Source organism: Phaseolus vulgaris, chromosome 1 (genome assembly GCF_000499845.2).
Source record: "Phaseolus vulgaris cultivar G19833 chromosome 1, P. vulgaris v2.0, whole genome shotgun sequence".
NCBI lineage: Eukaryota > Viridiplantae > Streptophyta > Magnoliopsida > Fabales > Fabaceae > Phaseolus > Phaseolus vulgaris.
The window spans coordinates 43,920,912-43,944,624 of record NC_023759.2 but is presented as its reverse complement, the minus strand read 5'-3'; the positions used below and the strand labels follow the sequence as shown (position 1 = coordinate 43,944,624).

At 29.6% G+C, this 23,713-nt stretch overlaps 2 protein-coding genes across 2 annotated transcripts; both read left to right on the top strand.

Moving 5' to 3' along the window:
- The first annotated feature begins 5,140 nt into the window (after positions 1 to 5,140).
- LOC137815393 (phosphatidylinositol 4-phosphate 5-kinase 9-like) lies at positions 5,141 to 12,137 on the top strand. The gene is made up of 9 exons (XM_068618535.1): positions 5,141 to 5,387; positions 6,078 to 7,599; positions 8,511 to 8,678; positions 9,066 to 9,231; positions 9,733 to 9,843; positions 10,082 to 10,269; positions 10,748 to 10,905; positions 11,020 to 11,182; positions 11,707 to 12,137. The coding sequence occupies exons 2-9, from the start codon at positions 6,383 to 6,385 to the stop codon at positions 11,981 to 11,983; spliced, it is 2,448 nt and encodes an 815-aa protein (XP_068474636.1). The 5' UTR covers positions 5,141 to 5,387; positions 6,078 to 6,382; the 3' UTR covers positions 11,984 to 12,137.
- A 7,807-nt stretch (positions 12,138 to 19,944) lies between these two features.
- On the top strand, positions 19,945 to 23,125 carry LOC137814488 (ras-related protein RABC2a-like). The gene is given in 7 exon segments (XM_068617262.1): positions 19,945 to 20,583; positions 21,019 to 21,087; positions 21,264 to 21,329; positions 21,882 to 22,003; positions 22,565 to 22,693; positions 22,809 to 22,838; positions 22,840 to 23,125. Coding segments are annotated over 7 exon segments (585 nt in total). The 5' UTR covers positions 19,945 to 20,444; the 3' UTR covers positions 22,870 to 23,125.
- Positions 23,126 to 23,713: the final 588 nt, after the last annotated feature.

Genomic DNA, 23,713 nt, shown 5'->3' with positions numbered 1-23,713 from the left:
CTAAACGGCATGACAAAAAGTAAGACTACGAGATTATTCATTAAGACCTTCATAATATTCACTTACAGCCTCGTCCCTAAAAAAACAAAATCAAAGTAACATGATTTAAAAAAATATATGAAAAATTACATTGATTACATTGAAAAATATACTAAATTGAACTTAATCAAAATAGTGAGACCCACAATAAAGAAAATACTAAGTAAAATATTAATTCTATTTGAAATCATAAATGACGTATGACACAAGTTTAAAAGAGTTTTAGAATACATCCAAATATCCAGCTGATGTATTTGATAATATGAACATGTATTTTATTGCTATATATAGACTAGTAATATTTATACTACTGATTTTATTTTGTTAGGCAATGATTGTATTACAAAAAGCCAATTTAATATAGAACCATTAGCCAGCATACTAATCTAAAGTGAATAGAGATAATGCGAGTAGGAATTTGATCTGGAAAAAAATATAAGTTACTTAATATTCTTATTTATATATATATATATATATATATATATATATATATATATATATATATATATATATATATATATATATATATATATTAACAAGTAAAATCGCACGTTTTACATTGCCATCAATATTATATTCAAGATTTTCTTACTGTGAACTGCAGTATTCACGTCACACGTTTAAATTTATGTGTATAATTTAATCTTTAAAATTATTTTTCTCTCGAAAAGAAAAAATGTTTTTCGTTATGAAAGAGATCATAACGATTAAATAAGAAATGAGTGTGTGCAGTTCAAAAGAGAGCAATAGATAATTAGATAATAGTTAGAGTCAAATTATCTAATACAATTTGCATATCAAATACAAGTATTGCATTTTTTTTCAAATTAGTTGCTAAGTAAATGAAAGGGTCATTATTTTGATAGAGACAATTTTGTCGAATGTAAAGGCTTAGTATATGCATATCTTATTTTTTAACGTTTTCTATGTGGTTTATATTTCCTTCAGTGCATGCTTTTGACTAATTATGTGGTTCAAATTTGAGAGCAAACCCACCAATACATCATCGTGTAAGTCTCCCTATACATCAAACGCTGTCTTAATTTAATTACTTTTTGAGATTATACTAGTTAATATTGAATGTATTTATATAAAACATTAATTTCCTTTTTTTAGTATATAAATATTTTTTTTCCAAAAAAAGTTTTTATTTTATATTTTTAATAAATCAATTTAAACTTTTTTTTTCATACCAAATTTGATGTTGAGCCTTTGGAAGCAATGAATCTGAGTTATTGATGCTGTTCGATCTTCTCTTTGAAGAGTTGTTGAACTTTATCACAAAAAATTAAATAAAAATTCATTTGTAGATGACTCTTTAACGTTTAAATTAATAAGAGATTATTTATCTCTAAGTAATAAATAAGTATAAAATATTAAGTAAGTAAGAAGAGGATTTTAAAAAATCATGATGTCTTCCAATAACTTATGAGAAAATTGAATTCCATAGATACATCTTAAGTTTAATGAATATTCTGAGTAATTCTCGAATAGTTATCAATGAAATATAAGATCAAGTTATATGTGGTTAGAATTCACTTTGATATTGGATATTAACCGTCTAGGATTCATGGTCTGGTAATACATTTTTAATTAAGTTTGATTGATAAATAAAATAAATTTATATTTTTAATTTTTTTATAAATTAAGTGTATATCATCTTGAATAAAGAAAAACTTTAATGGAGAATATGAGACTAATGTGGGAACCAAAGAGGTAGCTTCAATTATTTAAATTTGAGAGTTTATTATATGAAAACCAAATGAAAGATACAGAGTCGGCGGCCACCACAGAAATTGAAATGCAAGTGGCCATAAAAATGTGAAAGAAAAAAAGGTTATTAGAAGTTAGTCAACCAAATTGAAAGAAATTTAAGAAAGAAAAATTGTAACAGATTAGTGGAAGTAATAATAATTACCGACATTTATTGTCTGATTTAATAATTGGCAATGATGTGATGATAAAAGTGAGGTTGAGATATCATGAAGTTATGGCCACAAACAATTATTAATATACCAATTTAAGAGTCACTTGCAAAGCTTAATTTGCCCACTTCCATATGTCTTACTCAGCCCTCACTGCCCAATAGGATTGCCACACGTGTACTAACATTTTTTTATTCAAATATGCAAAATCACTTCCTTAATATTTTTAATATTATTCCTCCCTATATTTATTTTTAATGAAAACTTTGTTAGCATTTCATTATACGGATTTGTATAATATTATAATAAATTTGATTATATAAACATTTTAAACAATTTTAAAGATAATAATATTCGAGGAAAAGATACTAGTACATATTTAACGTAAGAACAAAGAAAAAACACTATGAAAATGAAAGAAAGGGAGAATAATAATTGACAACTAAGCCTACTTGAATTTGTATTATTAATTAGCTAGGAATAAGTTTTTGTTTAGAAAATAGGTTCCATTTTTAGTTTTCCTTGTGCAAATAAGCAAAGTCTTTTTTTATTCATTCTATTAGTCAAGAGTAAATACAACTGATCAAATAATTTTGAATAAAAAAATATAAATTCAATTAAATTAATTACGTTTACTTATTGTTGTAAAAACTCATCAATTTAATTTTATTTAAGCCGAGCCATATTAAACAAAATTATTTCTATAGTTTATTGTGTATTAATTAATTAATTACTCACTTTTACACGATTAGATTTACTTTAGTTTTATGAGTTGATTTATTGTTTCCATTTATTAACGTGTTTGTACAATTTTACAGTAGACTGAGTTATGAAAAATCATTGAAATTAATATTGGGAGCTTATAATACAAGACAAAACATTTGATAAGAGTTAATTAGACTAACAATATTTAATTGATAGACACGGTCTTTAATTAAAAACCACCTAATTTGAATATATATAAAACATGTTTGTGTAGTGTTCTTGAAACATTTTTTTTGGATAACCATTTAAATTTTTTTGAAGGAACAAATTTAATTTTCTATACAAATAGGATTGACGGGTCCGAAAAGATTCACAAACTAAGATTTAAATTTTTTAAGAAAAAAGAGATATTCATATTCGGTGTGTTTGATTATATCATTAACTAAATTATATTTAAAATAAGATGATCGAGAGAAAAAGGTCAAATATCACATAGTAAAAATAATAACATAAGATTTTTACGACAACATAGTTAAGTATCATAATTATGGAATTAAAAATATTTTTTTCATTGAAAATATTATCAATATATTCTCGCCGTATTTTTAATTTATCACTAAAGTAATTTGTGATAAAAATACGATTATTTCTTTAACCTGTAATTAAATAAAGCAATCAGAGAACATGTAGGACAAGTAGGCCATCGCAGTTTCCATTTTTTTTTATAACACTGAGTGCATTTAGATTTAGTTATATTGATACAAAAGTTAGATTAACTTATATTTATAAACTAATGTAGTAATGTATATGTATACTCATAGTGGAAAATATTTTAAATTTTATGTAGTGATTTCTAAAAGCAATATATTTAATAGAGAATTCGTGTGCAAATTTAATGTACAGAATATAAAAATTAAACTTTAAATAATCAGTCTTTGATTTTTTTTAAATTATCATTTACTTTGCTAGAAAGCGTTCTCAAAGACCTGTTCAAGAGACTCATTAAAATGAACACATAAAAAATTATTTATTGTGCCTTGAAAGTAATATTCTAAAAATATATAAATATATGTGTGTATATGTATATGTATCGTATGATATTTATATTGTTACAGTGACGTCTATGTATATTTTTATACGGTACGATGTATTATATATGTCTTTCAAACAATTGACATGGTACTTTAATATTGCATAATAATGATCCTTTCTAAACTGTTTACCAAGTCTGATTCAATCTGAACATACAAAATATTGTTTTCTCCTCTGAATTCTTTTATAATACAGTCATCATATTTTTTTTTATATAAAAAACTTTCATGTTAAACATCATTATGCTATTTGACATCTTAACTAGACTGATACCTCAAGTAATAACAATCATCTGTCATCACAGAAAAAAAAATATTAAAAATAAAAGAAAGAAAATACAAAAATATAGGAAATTAGACAAAAACTCATATGTTAACAAAAATGATACACCTATTAATAAAGAATTCTAAGAACAGATTAGATGGAAACCTATTATACCAATGAAATGATTCTCTAGGAATAAATCTTAAATTAGTCAACTTATCATTATGAGTTTTGTTATTATAAAAACTGGGGGAATTTTTATTTATCAAAATTTTGTCAATTACTAAACCTTAATAAATATATATACATATATTGTTTTTTTTTTTTAAATTTATTAATTTAGTTCATTTTTTTAAAAAATAAGTCAATGTAATATCTTTTGTTAAATTTATTATAATGAAATTGAAATTATTAAAATTACACGTGACATTTGTTGGTCATAGTAAGTAATATTTTCTTTAATAAATGATGTATTATGATTCAAGTTTTATGTTAACATTTTATTATTAATTTGATACAAGATATTATATTGAGTTATTGAGTGGAATCAACTAAAAAGCTCTAAAATAATGGGATAAAATTGAGAAAATAATTATAAAAGTGAAAAAACTATTAAATCTATCTAATTATAATAATTATATTAAAAATTAAATAACATAATATAATATATAAGGAAAAGAAAAATTTGATAAATATAATAAAATAACATAGATAAAACAATTAAAGAGTTATAAAATATATTATATTTTCACTTTTATTTCTCTTCATCTTATTAAATATTTTTTTTGTCCACTTTCTATATCTCTTTCCTTCTCTTTTTTTTATTTAATGTACCATATTAGGTGTCAAATCCCTTCCACTATAAGCTTCGTGTTTATCTTTGTTGCATTACGTTTTGGATAAAAATACTGTTGAAATCGAATAAAGAAAACCTAACTATGTAGCCATTGAATTTCTCAATCTTACTTCATTAGATGAATCGTGTAATAAATTATTCGAACTTTACATTATGAACTATTTATATGAGTAATCAACGCTAATTATTTTCCTGACCAATCGTTACATCTAATACGGACGATCGTATAATATAATAAATGGAAAACCAAATCATTTTCACTTTTTTAATAAGTTGATGTGCTCATATTAATCAACTATTGTAAGTTAGCTGACCCATAATTTGATTTGGATCAATTGACCTAACTTATACTCTGAATTGTCATTAAAAAGCTGTTTTGAAAAATGAACCAATTCAATTTTAAGAATTTTGGAAGAACTATATAATCTTCCATTTGAACAGAGTTAATCTCTTCTTCTTGCATTCTCCGGCAACCACACTGTTTCATCACTGCTCATAATTCTCCGGTAAACTCTTCACACTTCCTCCTTGTGTTAGTGGATGTCAATTTCATATTCACTAATGTCGTATCTCACAATCTTTGTTATCTTCACTTTGCAATTTCTTCTGGCACTTGCGTGTGTATGATGTTTTGGCTGTTCTTTCTGTATTCAAAGCTAAGGAACCTATCCTTATAAGCCTATGAAATCTCAACAATGGAATTCCTAGTATTATTTAGCCATGTAATGATGTAAGGACCAAGGAGCTTCATTTGCTACACATTTTGTTGTTATTAGTCTTCTCTTTTTCTTTGACTCTCCCCAAATACCCACTCTGTCTTGCATATTGCTTTCTTGATAAATGTTCTCATAATGACGGAAAATATTGTTACCTTTTTCATTTAATTCTTGTCCTTTTTTATAATTTTTTTTTTGATACTATTGTTTAATTTTTTTCTGGTCTCCATTTAATATTGTGATCGTATGTTTCGGTCTGCCCTTTTTTTAGTAATTTGTGGTCTGCAAAATTCAATGAAGAACACAGTGAGTCTGGTCACTGCCTTTTAGAATTAAACTTGTTTCTTCATATACAAACACACATACACACACTGTAATATGATTTTGATTCTTGAATTCTCGTCCATCTTTGTTTTTTTCAATCACTTATAATAGCTACAATATATAACATATGTATTTTTATCTTGTTTGAGACTACAGGTATCCTTCATAGAAGACAAGTCTACTCGAGTCGCTTAAAACTACTATAGGCAATACAGATTGCATGCCTAGAGTTCGAATTTGAAACCATGGTTAATCTGTAACAACCTTTTCAATCGATCCAGACGCTGAGTATAATTACATATTTTGCCTTAAGTAGTAACATATTGTATTCATAGGACAAAGAGTTTCAAGGGTGATCTTTGGGTCAGAATTCCTATATGCAAACCTTCTTGTTTTGGAGCTGCTGATAATTCCGGGCATTTGAAATTCTACAAGGAAATATTTTTTTCTGGTAATTGTGAATGTCTGGCCCCGTGGCCATTGCAGATTATTCAAACGGAGCACTTTCTTGTGCAGACAGAACGAAATATGTTGATGTGCTTCCTGAATTAGACCAACCTTCTACATTGACAAACGGTGAAAGTGATGGCTTTAGTGTTGGGCAACTCTTACTTCCTAATGGAGAGTCATATTCTGGATCCCTTTATGGCAATGTTTATGAGGGTCATGGAACGTACGTTTGGTTTGATGGTTGTGTATATGAGGGTGAATGGAGGAGAGGTACGAGAAATGGGTATGGGAAGATAAGATGGCCTTCTGGAGCAGAGTATGAAGGTGATTTCTCTGGTGGATATATCCATGGAACGGGGAGATATATTCGTTCTGATAAATTGACCTATAAAGGTAGATGGCGGTTGAATCTTAAACATGGACTGGGGTATGAAGTTTATCCTAATGGAGATACCTTTGAAGGTTCTTGGATGCAAGGAACACCAGAGGGCCCTGGCAAGTATACCTGGACCAATGGAAATGTTTACGTAGGGAATATGAAAGGTGGGATAATGTCAGGAAAAGGAACACTCACCTGGATAAATGGGGACTCATATGAAGGCAACTGGTTAAATGGCATGATGCATGGATTTGGAGTTTACACTTGCAGTGATGGAGGATGCTATGTTGGGACTTGGGCATTTGGTCTAAAAGATGGCAAAGGAACCTTTTATCCAAGAGGTAGCCGGCTTCCATCAGTGCAAGAAATTTATCTCAGTGCCTTGAGAAAAAGAGGGCTATTGCCAGATTTGAGAAAACAAAAGCGAGTGAGAGATGTCGAGGTACCAGAAAATCAGCTGTCAAGTTATGGTTCATCTGATAAGCTTGCAAAAGGAAACCTGTTAAATCTGGAACAGTCTAATAGAAGAAATGTGTCTCTTGAAAGGCGTTGGAGTCTTGAGGTGTCGATTGAGAAAGTGATTGGATATGATTCAGCATTAGGATTAGCAGATTCTGTGCCAGAAAGTAGCGACAAAGAGGTTGATACAACGATCCCAATTTTGGAACGAGAGTACATGCAAGGTGTATTGATAAGTGAGGTTGTGTTAAATAACATGTTTTCATCAATGTCGAGAAGGGCAAGGCGACTTCAAAAAAAGCTTGCCAAAGAGACTAAAAGACCTGGTGAAATAATCATTAAAGGTCACAGGAGTTATGATCTAATGCTCAGTTTGCAGCTTGGAATAAGGTAAAGACACTATGTTCACCTGTAGCACACTGAAGTTTCTTCAGTTGTTATCATTTGTTACAGTCTAATTATTCTCTGCAACTTCTACATGCTTTTGTATTTATTCTATTGCACATGACATATGCTAACATTTCAAGATGAATCCAAAGTTGGAAGGCAATAACTAAGTTATAAAACCATAATTATAATATAGGTATGGTTGATGATTCTATTCGTCAATAATACCAAAGGTCACATACCTAACCTCTTTTGTTCTTCCTATGCACCAACAGTTGAGTTGAGAATAGAGATCTGTGGTGTGCAGCTCCAATAAAGATAAGAGAATCGCATGACAACTATAAGCTGTTTTCATTCAACAAAGTTTTTCGCTCGCATTGATTCACTTTTACTGTGGAACATAGATAGCTCATCTTATTTCATTACTCCAATTTTAAGATTAGGATTTCACGAGGCCGAAAACTGTGAACTGAAGGCACAAACTCCATCTAAGTTGAAGTTAAAATGCTGTCCTAAACAAACTGTCTTCACTTTCCTTTGCATGGATTTTCCTAGTTTTTGGTTAGACTCAAGAGAACTACACACAAACCAAGTAGTTTAATTTATATATTTTCGGGATTAAACCAGAAAAGAAGTTACAACAAACCCAGACAACAAAATAAAAATACAGGACAGAGTCCCTCATTGAGAGCAACCTCTCTTAATACACAATAAATAGATAGGCCTAAGCACTAACAGAGACTCTTCCTCTCTCAATCGCACTCAATACAACATAAACATTTTTTAATAATGGTTACAAAACGCATAACAGCCCAATAGTTACTAAATTTGTGTTGTTTACATAACTGTCCCATCATTCTTCAATATGGTTGCTTTTGCATGGATTTCCTCGTTAATATCCTTCAATTGGTTAGGTATACCGTGGGCAAGATAACACCTATACCTACGCGAGAAGTAAGAATATCAGATTTTGGTACCAAAGCAAGCTTTTGGATGAATTTTCCTAAAGAAGGTTCTCAATTAACACCTACCCATGCATCAGAGGATTTTAAATGGAAAGATTACTGCCCCATGGTGTTCAGGTCAGTAGTTACTCCTCATTTTTTGATGATGTGTGTCTTTCATGTGGTGCTGATATAATTGTTATACCGTCTAGGAGTGCAAGTAAATCTTTCTCTTTAGGCAAGATTTTAAACCCCTTTTTAGGCGAGTTAGCTTATTTAGCTCCCATCATATCGTGGATGTTTCCAATTTGAATTGAATTGTCTCCTTTGGAACATGCCTGTGCTTCTATTATCCTTAATTTTGTGCGTTATATTCAGAAGAACAAATGTGTTCCAAATCCGGGATAATATGGGATTTAAGAATATAAGATCATAATGTGGTACATAAGTGTTTGATTGATCATAATATGCATTCTTAAATCCCACGAGTCCTTCCATGAGTTTGTTTAATATAACCTATTGCAGAAATTTGAGAGAGATGTTCAAGATTGATGCTGCCGACTACATGATGTCCATTTGTGGAAACGATACTCTGAGGGAATTATCTTCTCCAGGGAAAAGTGGTAGTGTCTTTTTCCTGTCTCAGGATGATCGTTTCATGATCAAGACACTGCGAATGTCTGAAGTCAAGGTGCGTTCTTATAAATGTTTCAGTTAGAACCAATAGAAGGTCAAAGGTTGCGTTTTTAGAATTTCAATAACGTTTACAAATGTTTCAGGTCAATCTCTCATATTTCGTGTGGACTCTATAGTGTACATTCAGTTACTCAACAAATCGAAGCTAACAATTTATTTATAGATTAGTATGGAATTTCACAGCAACTAAGGAACGAGAGAGTGCTTAATTAGTTCTCTTGGTTTAAAGATTTCCACATAAACGTCGAGTCCTGATAGGAAGCAAAGTCCCAAATAATTTTGTGGCAGAGTTTGGATTTTACAATAGAGCTTTTATTGTAGTTGTAGAATAATGCTTAACATTTTTCAGAGGCAACTCGTAAAAGAAGAAGCTTTTAGCTAATACATACTGAGGCAACTTCAATTATTTAGTAATGATATCTTAGTATTCACCTGTTATTTTCTACTTGTTTTCAGTGCATAATGAGAACTCCTTTGTTCAATATTTGACATGCAGGTTCTTCTAAGAATGCTGCCAGACTATCATCATCATGTGAAGTCATACGAAAATACACTTATCACAAAATTCTTTGGCTTGCACAGGATTAAGCCTTCAAGTGGCCAGAAGGTAACGTGCACATTGCCTCTCAGCATTTTTCAGATCATGGGTCATTTTCTGTATCAATAAGGATGGAATGACACGCTTCTTAATACTTTCAATCTGAAATATTAAGTATGAAAAATATCATAAAGCGAATTTACAATGTCAAATATTTGAGTCTGTCACTACTGGCATCTGTAATTTTTTTCATATGCATTTGCTGTACTATGAGTCTAATATTTGGATATAATTTTCCCTTTTGCAGTTTCGCTTCGTTGTAATGGGAAATATGTTCTGCACGGAACTGAGGATCCATCGGAGATTTGATTTAAAAGGTTCGTCCTTGGGACGATCATCAGACAAGATAGAAATTGACGAAAATACAACACTAAAAGATTTGGATCTGAACTACTGCTTCTACTTGGAACCGTCATGGCGGGAATCTTTATTAAAGTAAGTAGTAGTTACAAATAATTTTCTTTTGCATCTGGGTTTCTTATACACGGTAAATAAAATATTTATTGAAAGAGTCAATTTTCAGTATCTCAAAGGATTACTTCTTGACTTCTAGCGAAAGATACCCAAGTATAAAAAATATTATGATAAAAAGAAGAAACTTGATTACAACGTAGAGGAAGATATACTGTGTAGTATGCTGCAAAAACTCTTGGATCATATTTTGATACTGTGAGCTATGAATATGTAAATATATGTGGGTAGACTATGTCTTCAATAAAATATGTCGCTGTTGAAAACAATTACTATTGATGTCGGATTTTGTTTGATCTTTGCAGTCCAAAATTTTATGATGCATCCAGCATGCATACAAATATTTTTTTGATTGTCATAATATACCTTAATCATGCGACATTTTTTTAAATGCACTGCAAATACAGAATATTTCCTCCTACCCTCATACTTTTTTGTGCAGGCAGATTGAAATAGACAGCAAATTTTTAGAAGCACAACACATTATGGATTACAGCCTTCTTCTAGGTGTTCACTATCGAGCTCCACAGCATCTGCGTCCTCTCATATCATACAATCAAAGAAGAAGTGTGGATGGATTAGCAATTCTTGCAGAGGAAGGTGAATCGATTGTGTCGTTTATAGACTTATTTTCTTGCTTTTTCTAGTGCAATATATAAGAATGAATGAACTGATCAACTTAAAAACTGTGATATGCTAACGATGATTTGATAGATCCTCTGGAGGATGAAGCATCCTATCCACAAGGCCTTGTTCTAGTTCCTAGAGGAGCAGATGATAACAGTGTTGTTGTGGGCTCACATGTGAGGGGTAGTCGGTTGCGAGCTTCATCTGCTGGTGATGAGGAGGTGGATCTACTTCTACCTGGTACAGCAAGGTGTGGTTTCTTGATTATTTTGCCTCGGTCCTTTAATTTTTAGGTTAATTAGCTAGACTGTTTCATAGTCCTGTTGTTCACAGCATATGCAGGTTAGATCAAAGGACAAAACCTATATACAATTCTTTTGGTGTTGGTATTATTTTTCAATCCGAATTCAAGTTTCACCTAAGTAACATATGTAATAAAATTTTGTATTGAACGATTCTATAGATGGTCAAAGTGAAAGTTTAATTCTGATAGGAAAACAGCATCAATAACACTATGAGACTGTATCTAAGTTTAACAGAAATTAAATACGGTGTGATCGAACGGTTCAGCATAAAAGTGAGATCTTAAATTGGTTATTTATTTTCTTCAAATTATCACATAACCGTTATAATGTGGACTATTCTAATAATTCTAGGCACTTTATTCAGGATTTTAATGATTATAATAATTCCTTTACACTATAATTGTATGATCGCCACATGTAGTACATACTGATATTCATATTTTCACTTTCTTTGCAATGTGTTAAGCAGACTCCAAATCCAGCTTGGTGTGAACATGCCTTCAAGGGCAGAGCAGATTTCAGGAAAACAAGAACAACAAAAGTTGCACTCGGTGTACGATGTGGTGCTGTACCTGGGTATCATTGATATATTGCAGGACTATAACATGACCAAGAAGATTGAACATGCTTATAAATCTCTTCATTTTGATTCATTGTCTATATCAGCAGTAGACCCTACATTCTACTCTCATCGTTTCCTGGAGTTTATTCAGAAAGTGTTTCCACCAAATGCAATGGCAGGTTAATAAATGAGATTTTGGGGTTATATGTAACCACTTAATTTGTTTAGAGAGTGTGAATTGTTCCAGAATTTCTATTGTGGCCACTTGGGCATCTTATTTGACGGTTGTAATAGAAATCTTGTGAATAACGAAGTAAATAGATTTATCTCAAAGTAAATATGCATAAACAATTGTTATAGTTAATGTATTCAATAATTTTAACCAATTCTTAAACTAAGGTGGATATAATCTTTTTTTTGTTTAATTTAACGAAGATAAATCTAAAATATGGTTTATGTTAACAAGATCATTATTTCTAAAGGTCTATCATTTGATAAGTTTGATTTTGATTTTTTTACAAGTATGCTAATATGAGAATATATATCTTAATGAATCGAGGCAATTTGCTAGGTATAATACCAATCACACCTGCATTAACCAATTGGTTCATAATTTAATAGTTTTTCTTCAAATTTATTCCTTCCATCATCTATAATAATTGAATATGGTCTTTTTAATCAAAATCTTAGCTTGACAATGTTAATGCTAGTTTATATTTTTCACTCAATCCTTATCATTATCACTTTTTTTTAAATCTTGGTATAGATAATTGACTAATAATTTTATTTTTTACACTTTTATTAATCACATTTGTTGAGAAACTATTGTTCTTTCATCATATCATTTTAGTTTTAAATTTGATTATATTTTAGATACTTGTTCTATCCTACTCTCTAGTATTTTTCTTTTTCTATCTTCCAAACTTCATCTCACTCATTTTCTCTATTTCACATATTGAAAAATAGAGTATGAAGTTAGATACCCAATATTCCAACTATGAAAATTGAGTGTTATAATTGTTAGATCTAATACTCGACCATTCTAATTAAAGCATGAAGTGATCTTTCATATGTCACCACTATAAGAAAATCTAAAATTACATATTGATTATTATAATCTGTATGTAATTTATTTCAAATTTAATTAAAAATTAATAAAAAATGTTACATACAGATATAATTTGTATGTAATATATTAAAAATTTAATTAAAAAATAAACTTGTTAAATTTGTATGTAATTTATTTTAAATTTAATTAAAAAATAACAAAAAGGGTTAGATACCGTATGTAATGTAAATTAAAAAAAACTATAACATTCAGATAAAATCCGTATTGTAACTTATTTTTAATTTAATTAAAAAATAACTAAAAATGTTACATACGGAATCCTATGTAATTTATTAAAAATTTAATTAAAAAAATTGTTACATACGGATATAATCCATATGTAACTTATTTAAAATTTAATTAAAAATAATAAATATTAATATTAATAATATTTATATTAATAATAATAAGTATAATAAAAATTATAATATAAAAAAATAACTTGTTCGGTATAGTGATTAAATAATAACGAAAATCTTGATAATTATATATCAATATAAAAATTAATTTATAAATTTTATTATTAATAAAAACTTCTTTCAATACTAATAATTCTTTTAATTTTTAAAATAATATATAATTTTGTTAATATAGTGATTAATTATTTTTTTTCTCAAATAATAATTTCTATTTAGTATTTTTTTCTTGCAATGTATATATTATTATGCTTGAGTTATATGTAATTCAATAATTGTACGTGAGCATTTTGTACTTTTAAAGAAAGTCTGTAGTAATTTTAAAACGATAAATTTTTGAGTTCTTTTAACCCTTCTAGAGTATAATGAGGATTATATAAATTTAATATATTAATATAGTGATTATCCTATATTTTATGGGAATGATCTACCTAACAGTGTTTATAACGGTGTGAGATAATTTGTTAAGAACCATAATATGAAGAGGGGCATTAACATTATCCAATAAACCGAAAGATATAATAGTAGTAGAAAACAAAAATGTGAGAAGACATCTTCATCCAAAATAAAATGAGTCATAAATACTAATTCTAAAAGCAGGAGTTGGAAGGAAACATTTTTGGTTTAAAATAGGTAATGAAGGAGGAGAAAAGACCTCTTAACCACTGTCAACAATGGAAGTTTCTTGGTGACATGATATGGGCCCTTAGTATTGGTGCCACCCCATTTTGATAGTGACACTCTACCTCTTCTCATCTCTTATGGCTTTCTTTCCTTCACCTGAGGCATAAAAAAGGCACACCTGAATCTACTTACCACAATCAATGTATGCCATTCTTGCATGGTCAGGGTTCAACTCCTTTTGTATTACCATTTTTATGGGTGTCATAACACTGAATTTCATCAATCTTAATTTATCTTAAATTTGTTTACAAAAATATTTTTTAAAATTTTTGTATTTGCAAAATAATTTTTGGAACAACACTTTTCTCAACATATCATACTCATTGGGTAACTTTTAATCTATTTTAAGACAAGTATAAATACATTACTTTTCTCACTTAGTAAATTATTTGTTTTTCAGTACTCTCCTTAACTATGAAGTTCGAACACTTTTCTTAAATGGCATGTCAGTATTGTATACTCGTATCGGACACCGACACTCGTATGAGTATGACACTTGTACGACATGTATCTGTGAAGTGTCCAATTCAAAAAGTATTTGTTGGATTTTTGATAATTCTAATACGATTTTAACATAATTTTATAAAGAAAAAATACATTAATTTTCTAAAAACTGAAACTTATCGTATAAACTTTTATTATGATTATAAAAATAATAAACAAATCTATTTGAATCAGTCATGAAAAACATCTCTTTGTTCTAAAAAATAACCTAGAACATACTTTGCACATAAATCTTTATCGTCAATTTGTATAATTTATAATTATATAATATATAGATCTGTGTTCCTCCTACATTTTAGAGATTACACGTATCTGTATGTCCGTATTCGTGTATCAATGTGGTTGTCATTTATGCTTTGTGCATATCAATACGCATATGCATATGTTATAAAGGGGAAAAGGAAAACTGGATTATCAAAGTATGAAGTAATGATACGTTGGACATTGATTGACTTTTTAAAGTTGAAAAAAATCATAAAATATATAATGGATAGGCGAGTTATGTTACATTATTTAAGGGTTTAAATGTGTTGATATGATAAATGAATTTGGTAAAATATTTATTTGTAAGGACTCATTTAGATTCCTTAGAAGCTATTTTTCTACCAGATATCTACACAAACAAAGACTTGAATAAGGGAGACAAGGACAAATCTTAAAAATTAACTCAGATAAATGCTTTTCAAATAGATTGTTTCGACATTGGAGGAAGTCAACCTTTTACAGTGAAAGATAAAAAAGATTGCAATTAGCTCATTCAAGAGGCTTTCTGTGATGAGTTTGAAGATTTAAGAAATGACTGAAAACAGTATTATTGAAAGTAATTAAGATAGAAAGCCATGAATTTCCGATAATTTTTTTAGTAATTTATGTTTTGTTATTTTTACCCTTTTAACGTTAGTTAAATTAGTTTTAAGCTAATTAAATAATTTAGTATTAGTTTATTTATTGATAAGCATTTTTTTCTTATATTTTAATTATTTTAAATTTAAGAAAATATACACCAACTATCATTGGAATTCTTTATTTTGTAGATCACAGGTAAAGGAAAAAATAACTTAGATGAATAACTTTGTTTAGATTTGAAAAGAATGGTTAATGAAAATCATGCATGCTACTGTACAATCTTTTCATATGATGATAGATTTTCACCTCATAATTTTCATAGTTGAGAAGAAATTATGAGGTGAATTATCAAGGATACATGGAAGTCACCACTTTCCTTTAGTTGCAGTTTCCTTTGCTGTTTTTTATGGTAACCACAATTATCAGAAAGACATTCCATTAAGAGAAAGTCATTTAAGGAATAAAAAAAAGGATTCAAGTTACATTGAAAAAGTGTATTGCAATCCACTACAACAAAATTATGAAATAGAAACCAATCTTTAGAGACAAAAAATAATTAGTTACTATAGTGACTAAATTAGAGGCCATTTAGACTAAAAAAATTTAGTTTTTAAATTAAATTCTATTATTGTTAAATGGTTTCTAAATTGGTGTTTAATTAGTCACCAATAAATTGGTGTTTAATTAGTCACCAAGGTTTTTTCTACCAAATTTAGAATTGAAATAATTGATAGCAAAAACTTTGATTACTAATTAAACACCAATTTATAAACCATTTAAGAATACTATAAACTAATTTAGAAACCAAAATTTTCTTAGTATCTAAAATGGTCTATAATTTAATTACTATAGCAACTAATTATTTTTTGTATCTAAAAATTGGTTTCTATTTTATGATTTTCTTGTAGTGTTCAAAATATTTAAAAAAAATGTCAATTTAGTACCATTGTTGACTATAAAATGGTCTATAATTTAGTCACTATAGTAACTAATTATTTTTTGTCTCTAAATATTGATTTTTATTTCATGATTTTCTTGTAATGTTCAAAATATTTAAAAAAAATGTCAATTTAGTACAATTGTTGACTATAAGATTTGTTTCAACAATTGTGGTTGATTGGTACTTACAGCGATGTCCAAAGATTACAATACACCGGCTTAACAACCAAAATTGATGTTTTGAAAGATGAATTTGTTAGGAAGATTGATCGACTGTAATTGAAAAAAGGATTTTTTTTGGCCATCTTCTTTTCCCTGAGGATTTTTTTTTTGTCTAACAACTGCTAGGGTAGTATAAATTCATTTCGACTATAATTAGTTACGCTGCTAGGGTAGTATAAATAATTTTATCCATATCAAGAATTCATATGCATGGTGATTTAAGAGAAATTTTCAGTGGATTTTGAACTTAGAAATGAAACAAAATTTTATTGTTTCATTTTGTGAATTCAAGAGTATTGAAACATAATTTAAGAATAAATTGTTTTGTGAACATTTTTTATATTTTACATTTTTAGATAACATCTTGTTTTATTAGTATTTTTTTTTCTGTTGAATGATATTATGAAAAATTATTTTGAATTTAATTTTTAAGGTTAGAAAATTAAATTATTTCTTTTTTTACTATATTGACTAAGTTTTGTTAAGTCATGTGCTATATATTAGAAAAAATATGATTATATAAAGACATGCATAATTAATTTTTAATGATATGTTAAATAAATCAATTCAAATACTACACAAATGAATATGAATTTTTTTAATAATATATTTTCAAATCATATTAAGGCATTGTAATTTTAACCGTTTATTTAAGCTATTTTCAAATAAGTCAATTTGTATTTAGTTTATATAATTTCCTTTTCAAAATTTAAGTTCAAATAAACACGAGTAATAAAGTGTTATATAAGAACATGGAGAAATATTAATTTTATTTCATATATTGAACAATGGATTTTATAATGTATTTTGACAATTTGATATTTTTTCATGTATCTCTAATTAATATATAGGAATATTATTTATGGATTTTTTTTATTTTACTTATTTAATATTGAATTGTTTAAATTTTTAATATTATATTTCAGTTATTTTATTTAGTATACTAATTGTATTTTGTACTTTTAATCATTACACAACAAAACTCCATGAATGCATTAATAAAACCATTTAAGCATATTTAGATAAGAATATACAACTTTTACTAACTCAAGAATTTGGTCTCCTATCATTAACTATTAAAAATTTTATTCGGATCGGTGATATTATGAAAAAGACATAGTCCCCGTAAATTATGATACGATTTGTTCTTATCTTAAGAATGGAGGTTTGAAGATTATTAATCTTCGTTATGAAAATAATGTATATATTTTTAAGCTTGTTTGGAACTCTAGCCTTGGTCTTTTCTCTTGAAAGTCAGGATTCTTAAATCAAAATACGAGTTTAGAATGGTTTATATATCCTCATCTTTTTAGCCTAGAATTAAGTAGTTTTATTCTGCTATACTTGATTATACTTCTTAAACTGTTGGTACAAGTAAGTTCTTTTATTAATTTCTGAAATAATAAATGATGTTCTACTACTTCTTTATAAAATTTGAAATATTTCCTTATCTTTACTACAAATGCCTCATTTTTTAATCATATCATGGTTAAGGAGAAACATGACATTCCTAATTGGATTCTAGATGAGTCTGGTCGTTTCACTCTTAAATCAGCTATGAGTTTTTTCTTTGAACCAGGAGTTCCATGTGGTCGGGGTAAATTCATTTGGTCTTCATCTATTCCACCTTCCAAAACTCTAGTACTTTAAAAAAATTTATGTGGGCGGTACAGATCAACATATTTAGAATAAAGGTTTGCATACATGTTCTATGTGTACACTTTGTGAAAAGCATGAAGAATTTATTTAGCATTTATTTTTTTGAATGTTTTAATGCTTTCATATTTGGAGTTGAGTTCGACAAATTTGTCTTACTTCTCATTTTTCTAATAAGTATGATCTTATTTCTTTTATTAGGAGTGATGATAGTATTTTGGTTAAATTGATTAAGCTTGCTGTGATAATTTTTTCTATTGGGATGATATGACATATAAGGAATTATGCTAGATTTCATAATAAGATTGAGATTTTTAGGGCTATTTCGGTAATTAAAGATTTAACTTGTCTAGTGCGAAATTCGTCTAAAGCTTAAATGAAGAATGATATGTTGGATTTCAACGTGATTAAGTTTTTTGGTATTAATACTCGTAGTAGTAAAGTTTTTTGTCCTCTTCCTGTTAGATGAGAGTTTCCTTCACCAGGCTGAGTTAAAATTAACACTGATGAGGCTGCTAGGGGTATCCTGATCTTGCTACTTGTGGATGTATTTTTCGTGGCAGCATAGGAGAGTTTATTGGTGCTGCTTTCTCTCTGTTAGGTTTTCATCTAGTTTGTTCTTATAATTCTTTATGAATATGTATAGTCTACCTATGTATCGTTTTTGTTAACATGAGTTTTGGTCTAATCCTCTCATATTTTTTTTTAATAATAATATTTTTTTCACGTGTTAGCAAGTGATTGTTGTTACTTGAGGTGTCAGCCTAGCTAAAATGTCAAATTGCATATGCCTAATATAAAAACTTTTATAAAAAAAATAAAACAAATCAAAATTGGATAAATCATCATGAAAAAATAAAGTAAAAATTAACACAATTCCTAATTTATTTAATGACTTTAATTTCTTTTTGAATCAAATAAAAATTTGAAATACTTTCAAGTATTTTAAATTCATGGTAGAGGTAAAATAGAAATTTGTTTTTATTTTGTTGAAATTAAAAGTTTTTATTAGTCTCAATGTTTGGATGAGCTGATATTTAAAATTGATGGGTTTGAAGAAAATTAGTGTAATAAAGCTGAAGCAGCATTGCTAAAAATGTTTTCTTTATACCCCATAAGCTATGATAAGAGTATACTTTACCAGAGACGTTTTTTTTTTCTTAAACTGGGTAGGATCAGTATTAGTATTAATGTCTAAACTTTTTTAGTATTTAATTTAGCTGAATACCTAAGCTTAAACTCCATCACTGTTTAAGCTAAAGCAACTCCAAACAATTGATCTGTACATTCGTTGGAAATGACTAAAGAAGTACAACGTTATAACATGTTTGTGTTCATCACGTTTAATTTTGTTTGTACGAATTCTAAAACCACATATATTACATAAAAAAAACAGCAATTTATTAGTTGGTGCAGAAACACAAGTAGATATGAATCTAAGTTATAAAATAACAGAGTGTGCAGATTTGACAGATGGGACGAGCACGCCTGCATCAAAAAGAGAAAGAAACAAGATAATGATAGATTGTGGAATGCGTGGGGAAATCTACAACCAATTTACTTAAGAATAAGGCATCAATTATGATAGTGCATGGATTTATGTAATAGTTTTACAGTCCCGTTAAAATTGGAATTTCAAGAAGAGTGAAAGGCATCAATAATGGTTGAAAAAAGTGATTTTCAGGCATGGAAAAGGAGCATGACGTTGTTGGTTTTGAGATGAAAGGAGGAAGGAAGGAAAAACAATAATAAAACCCAAATGGCTCAGTTGAAAATGGCTTCCGAGGAATGATTATGAATGGTGTTTGAATAGCAGCATCGGTTTGAGATTAAACCACACCAATCAGTAGCTTGCACGTGGGGCATGGCGTTGGGACAAGAAGTCCCCCGCATGAAGTTGGGAACTCAAAATATTATATCATACACTTCTACAAACTCCTACATCACACACAAACACACAAAAACAGAAAAGAAATGAATAAATACGCTGGTGTGGGGTGTGTGTGTGAGCTTAGGATAGGTGGTTGTGCCTGAACTGAGCCAAAGGGTGGCCGTTTTCCTTTTCTTTTATCTTCTCTCTCTCTTTACACGCCAAATAAATCAAAGGTGTTGCCCCATTGCTCTTCCTTACAGCATAGCCTTGCCTACCCCAACCTCCTTAGCCTTTTCTCTTTTCTCTTTTCTTTTTCTCTCTCTTTCTTTCCACTTTGTTTTGCCCTTTTACTGTACTTTTTGAACCACACGTAGCACATTCATCGGAGGAGGAGAGAATGAGTTCATCCTCAGCTCAGAGCAGTGGCTATGATCTCTCTTTCAAGATCTTGTTGATCGGAGATTCTGGGGTGGGAAAAAGTAGCCTACTTGTCAGCTTCATTTCAAGTTCTGTTGAAGATCTTTCCCCCACCATTGGTAATTCATTCATCTTTTCTTTTCTTCGTTTATTTTACTTCTGTTATTTCTATCTTTAGCCTTTGCATGTTTGGGATTTAGGTGTCAAACTTCTGATACATTGTTTGCAACCAAATGGTTTCTCGTACTTGTCGATCTATTGTTCACAGTAACACTGTTGAAGTTTTGAGTGTTAAATTTATGATTTTTCGGTTTAAAAGCTGCTTTGCATTTCTGGCTCATCCAATTCCGACTGTATTTTCCTATGCTTTCGTGATTGAATCTGTTGGTCTTCGGTTATTGTCTCTGCCTATTACTTGCGTAGGATTTAACTGCCTTTGGTTCTTTTAGCTACTTGAATTAACTAGCAATTGAATTTATCTTCTCGCCTCGGTCACGAGTTGTTTGTCTGATTTTAGTTTTGATATGATCTAATGTCGTTCCTATGATATGCAGGTGTTGATTTTAAGATCAAAACGCTCGTAGTAGGTGGCAAGAGATTGAAATTAACGATTTGGGATACTGGTAATATAGAGTCAAATCTTGTGCTTTCAGTTCTTGAAATTAGACCATTTGTTCAACCCAAGCAGCTTTTGATTAGAACAGATAGAATGAAATGCCTTTCAGAGTGTTTTGGTTATTTGTTGCCCAAAATAACTTAAGTGATCTATTGACATAAAATAACCTCATATCTATTGCAGCTGGGCAGGAAAGGTTCAGGACTCTAACCAGCTCTTACTATAGAAAAGCACAAGGAATCATTCTCGGTATGCTCAATTTATTAATGCACATAACTACAAGAATGTAGGATTATTAGATTCATTCACATGAGAAAATGTTCTAGAATATCTTTATGGAGAAATTTATCTTTGCAACTAGTATTGAACTCTGTTTCAACATTATGCTTTGATAGATACTCTGCATACTTTTTTATTTAAGAGTGATGTCTGGTAAAGATGGACTAAAATGAAGCAATTGAACTAGTATTGAACTCTGTTTCAACATTATGCTTTGATAGATACTCTGCATACTTTATTTAAGAGTGATGTCTGGTAAAGATGGAACCTTGGTTTCAGGGTATGCTCGATGTTTTTGATTAAAAGTTTATACTTCATAGTAAATAAATTCTGATTTTATTTTTATCAATTATTAGATAGGTTTTACACTTGTAAGGCCTTTCTCAAGGACATCCCCTGTTTTTATCTTTTTAGTAGTAACATGATTCTTGCCATTGTCTCATGCTCCTTTTTTTAGTAAGAAGAATTCCTTAAATTTTAATGATTTCTATTTATAGAGTGCTTCATTTTCTTCACTTCTAGTTTATGATGTTACGAGGCGAGAAACCTTTACAAACTTATCAGAAGTGTGGTCTAAGGAAGTGGAACTCTACTCAACTAATCAAGATTGCGTGAAGATGCTAGTTGGAAATAAAGTTGATAGAGTAAGTTCTGTGCTCAAATATTGGGCCCGAATATATGACAAGCGAATGAGTTTGCTATTTCATGAATGCTCTATTCTTATCTGTCTTAGGAAAGTGAAGCAGAACTCAAGTTTTGTCTGTCCATTTGAAGCAAATTAAGACCATGTCCAAATCCAACTTATGGTAGATTCAGTTCGACATGCCTATGATACTTACTCAATTGCTCCAAACTATTCTGCCACTAGCTCATGATTATCTATCTGATGACATCCATCAGAAAACTGGATCCCATGCATTATCAATACAGCCCCATTTATATACATGGTGTTCTTGATGTCATAACACTTTCACTACATAGCCATGTAGCATTTGTTTATGAACTCAATGCCAATTCAGTGAATTATGAATATCTGTATAATTACATGCATGCATTTTATGTGGCACTATGGAACCTGCCATATCGTCAAAGCAACCGAGTTAAGCCTGTGATTAACAATTTAGTGGACCCTCTGAAACTATTGAAGAGCCCTTAATGTATTCAGTTCACTAATTTCTGTCACGGTTTATTTTCTTAATTTCTAGGATACTGAAAGGGCTGTGAGCAGAGAAGAGGGTTTATCCCTTGCCAAAGAATTGGGGTGTTTGCTTCTTGAATGCAGTGCTAAAACTCGGGAAAATGTGGAGCAGTGCTTTGAGGAACTTGCTCTAAAGGTACAGTATTAGAAGTTTGCTTCAATGCTATTTATATCTTGTTCAAAATCATGCTCAAGCGTTGTTTGGTGTGTTTTGTTTTTCCTGCTATGACAAATGTGGCACCGTTTTGTAGATAATGGAAGCCCCCAGTCTTTTGGAAGAGGGATCAACAGCAGTTAAAAGGAGTGTTTTAAAACAGAAACAAGAGCCCCAAGCTTCCCAAAATAGTGGTTGTTGCTCTTAAAAATGAGACATTGAGTCTTAATTAGCACATCTTGGACAAATCTTGTATATGTAAGCTTCCTCCCTACTTTCTTACTGCCATTGTCTTTTGGTTGTTTAATTATTTGTATTACCGGAGTGGGGAAATTGGCAACAGTGGCACCTATTTTAGCTTGTGTAAATTTGTTTGCCCTTCAATGACTATCATTTGATTGCTCATAAGCCCAAGTTCTGATATTTCAACTGCAGTTTCATGAAATTCTCTGTTGTGCACACTACATCTAATTAATCCACCAATTTGGTTAACGAAAGTAATCTAAAACTATAATTTTATTTTACTCAAAATACTTGAAGCTCTACTTAACATAACCTGTACTTTTGAAGATTGACACAGTAATGTAGGAACATGAGTATATATGAATGATTAGTTGTGCGATCGTGAACTCACAAACTTGTACAAACTATACAGATGGCTTAGTCAAAGAATACAACGCTGCCCCACTTACAGTTTTTTTTCTCGTTTAAGCTCATGTAGTCTACTATGTTATCACTACATGTTTCAGAACATTTAGTGCAACTTTTTGTTGTACAAAATACAAGTTGTGGCTGCCAAATTCCTCAAAAACAATAGTGTCGGTGTCCCAACTTCTACCTTTCTTTCAAATATTTTATTGCACTTGAATAAACTCAATCAGAAGTTGGTTGCCAGCAAAATATCTATACCCATAATTAGTCTGAGTAGGCAAAATGAAACTGCTTTTTTCCCCTTAACATGTGTCTAGCCACATCATATTTATTAGATCCTTGGATAAGTCT

What these genes read in the sequence shown, in the direction of transcription:
- LOC137815393 (XM_068618535.1), top strand. Translation starts at nt 6,383, where the DNA reads ATGTCTGGCCCCGTGGCCATTGCAGATTATTCAAACGGAGCACTTTCT. An exon ending in TGGCGGGAATCTTTATTAAA is followed by an intron (nt 10,270 to 10,747) that starts GTAAGTAGTAGT and finishes TTTTTTGTGCAG; the next exon opens with GCAGATTGAAATAGACAGCA. An exon ending in CTTCTACCTGGTACAGCAAG is followed by an intron (nt 11,183 to 11,706) that starts GTGTGGTTTCTT and finishes TGTGTTAAGCAG; the next exon opens with ACTCCAAATCCAGCTTGGTG.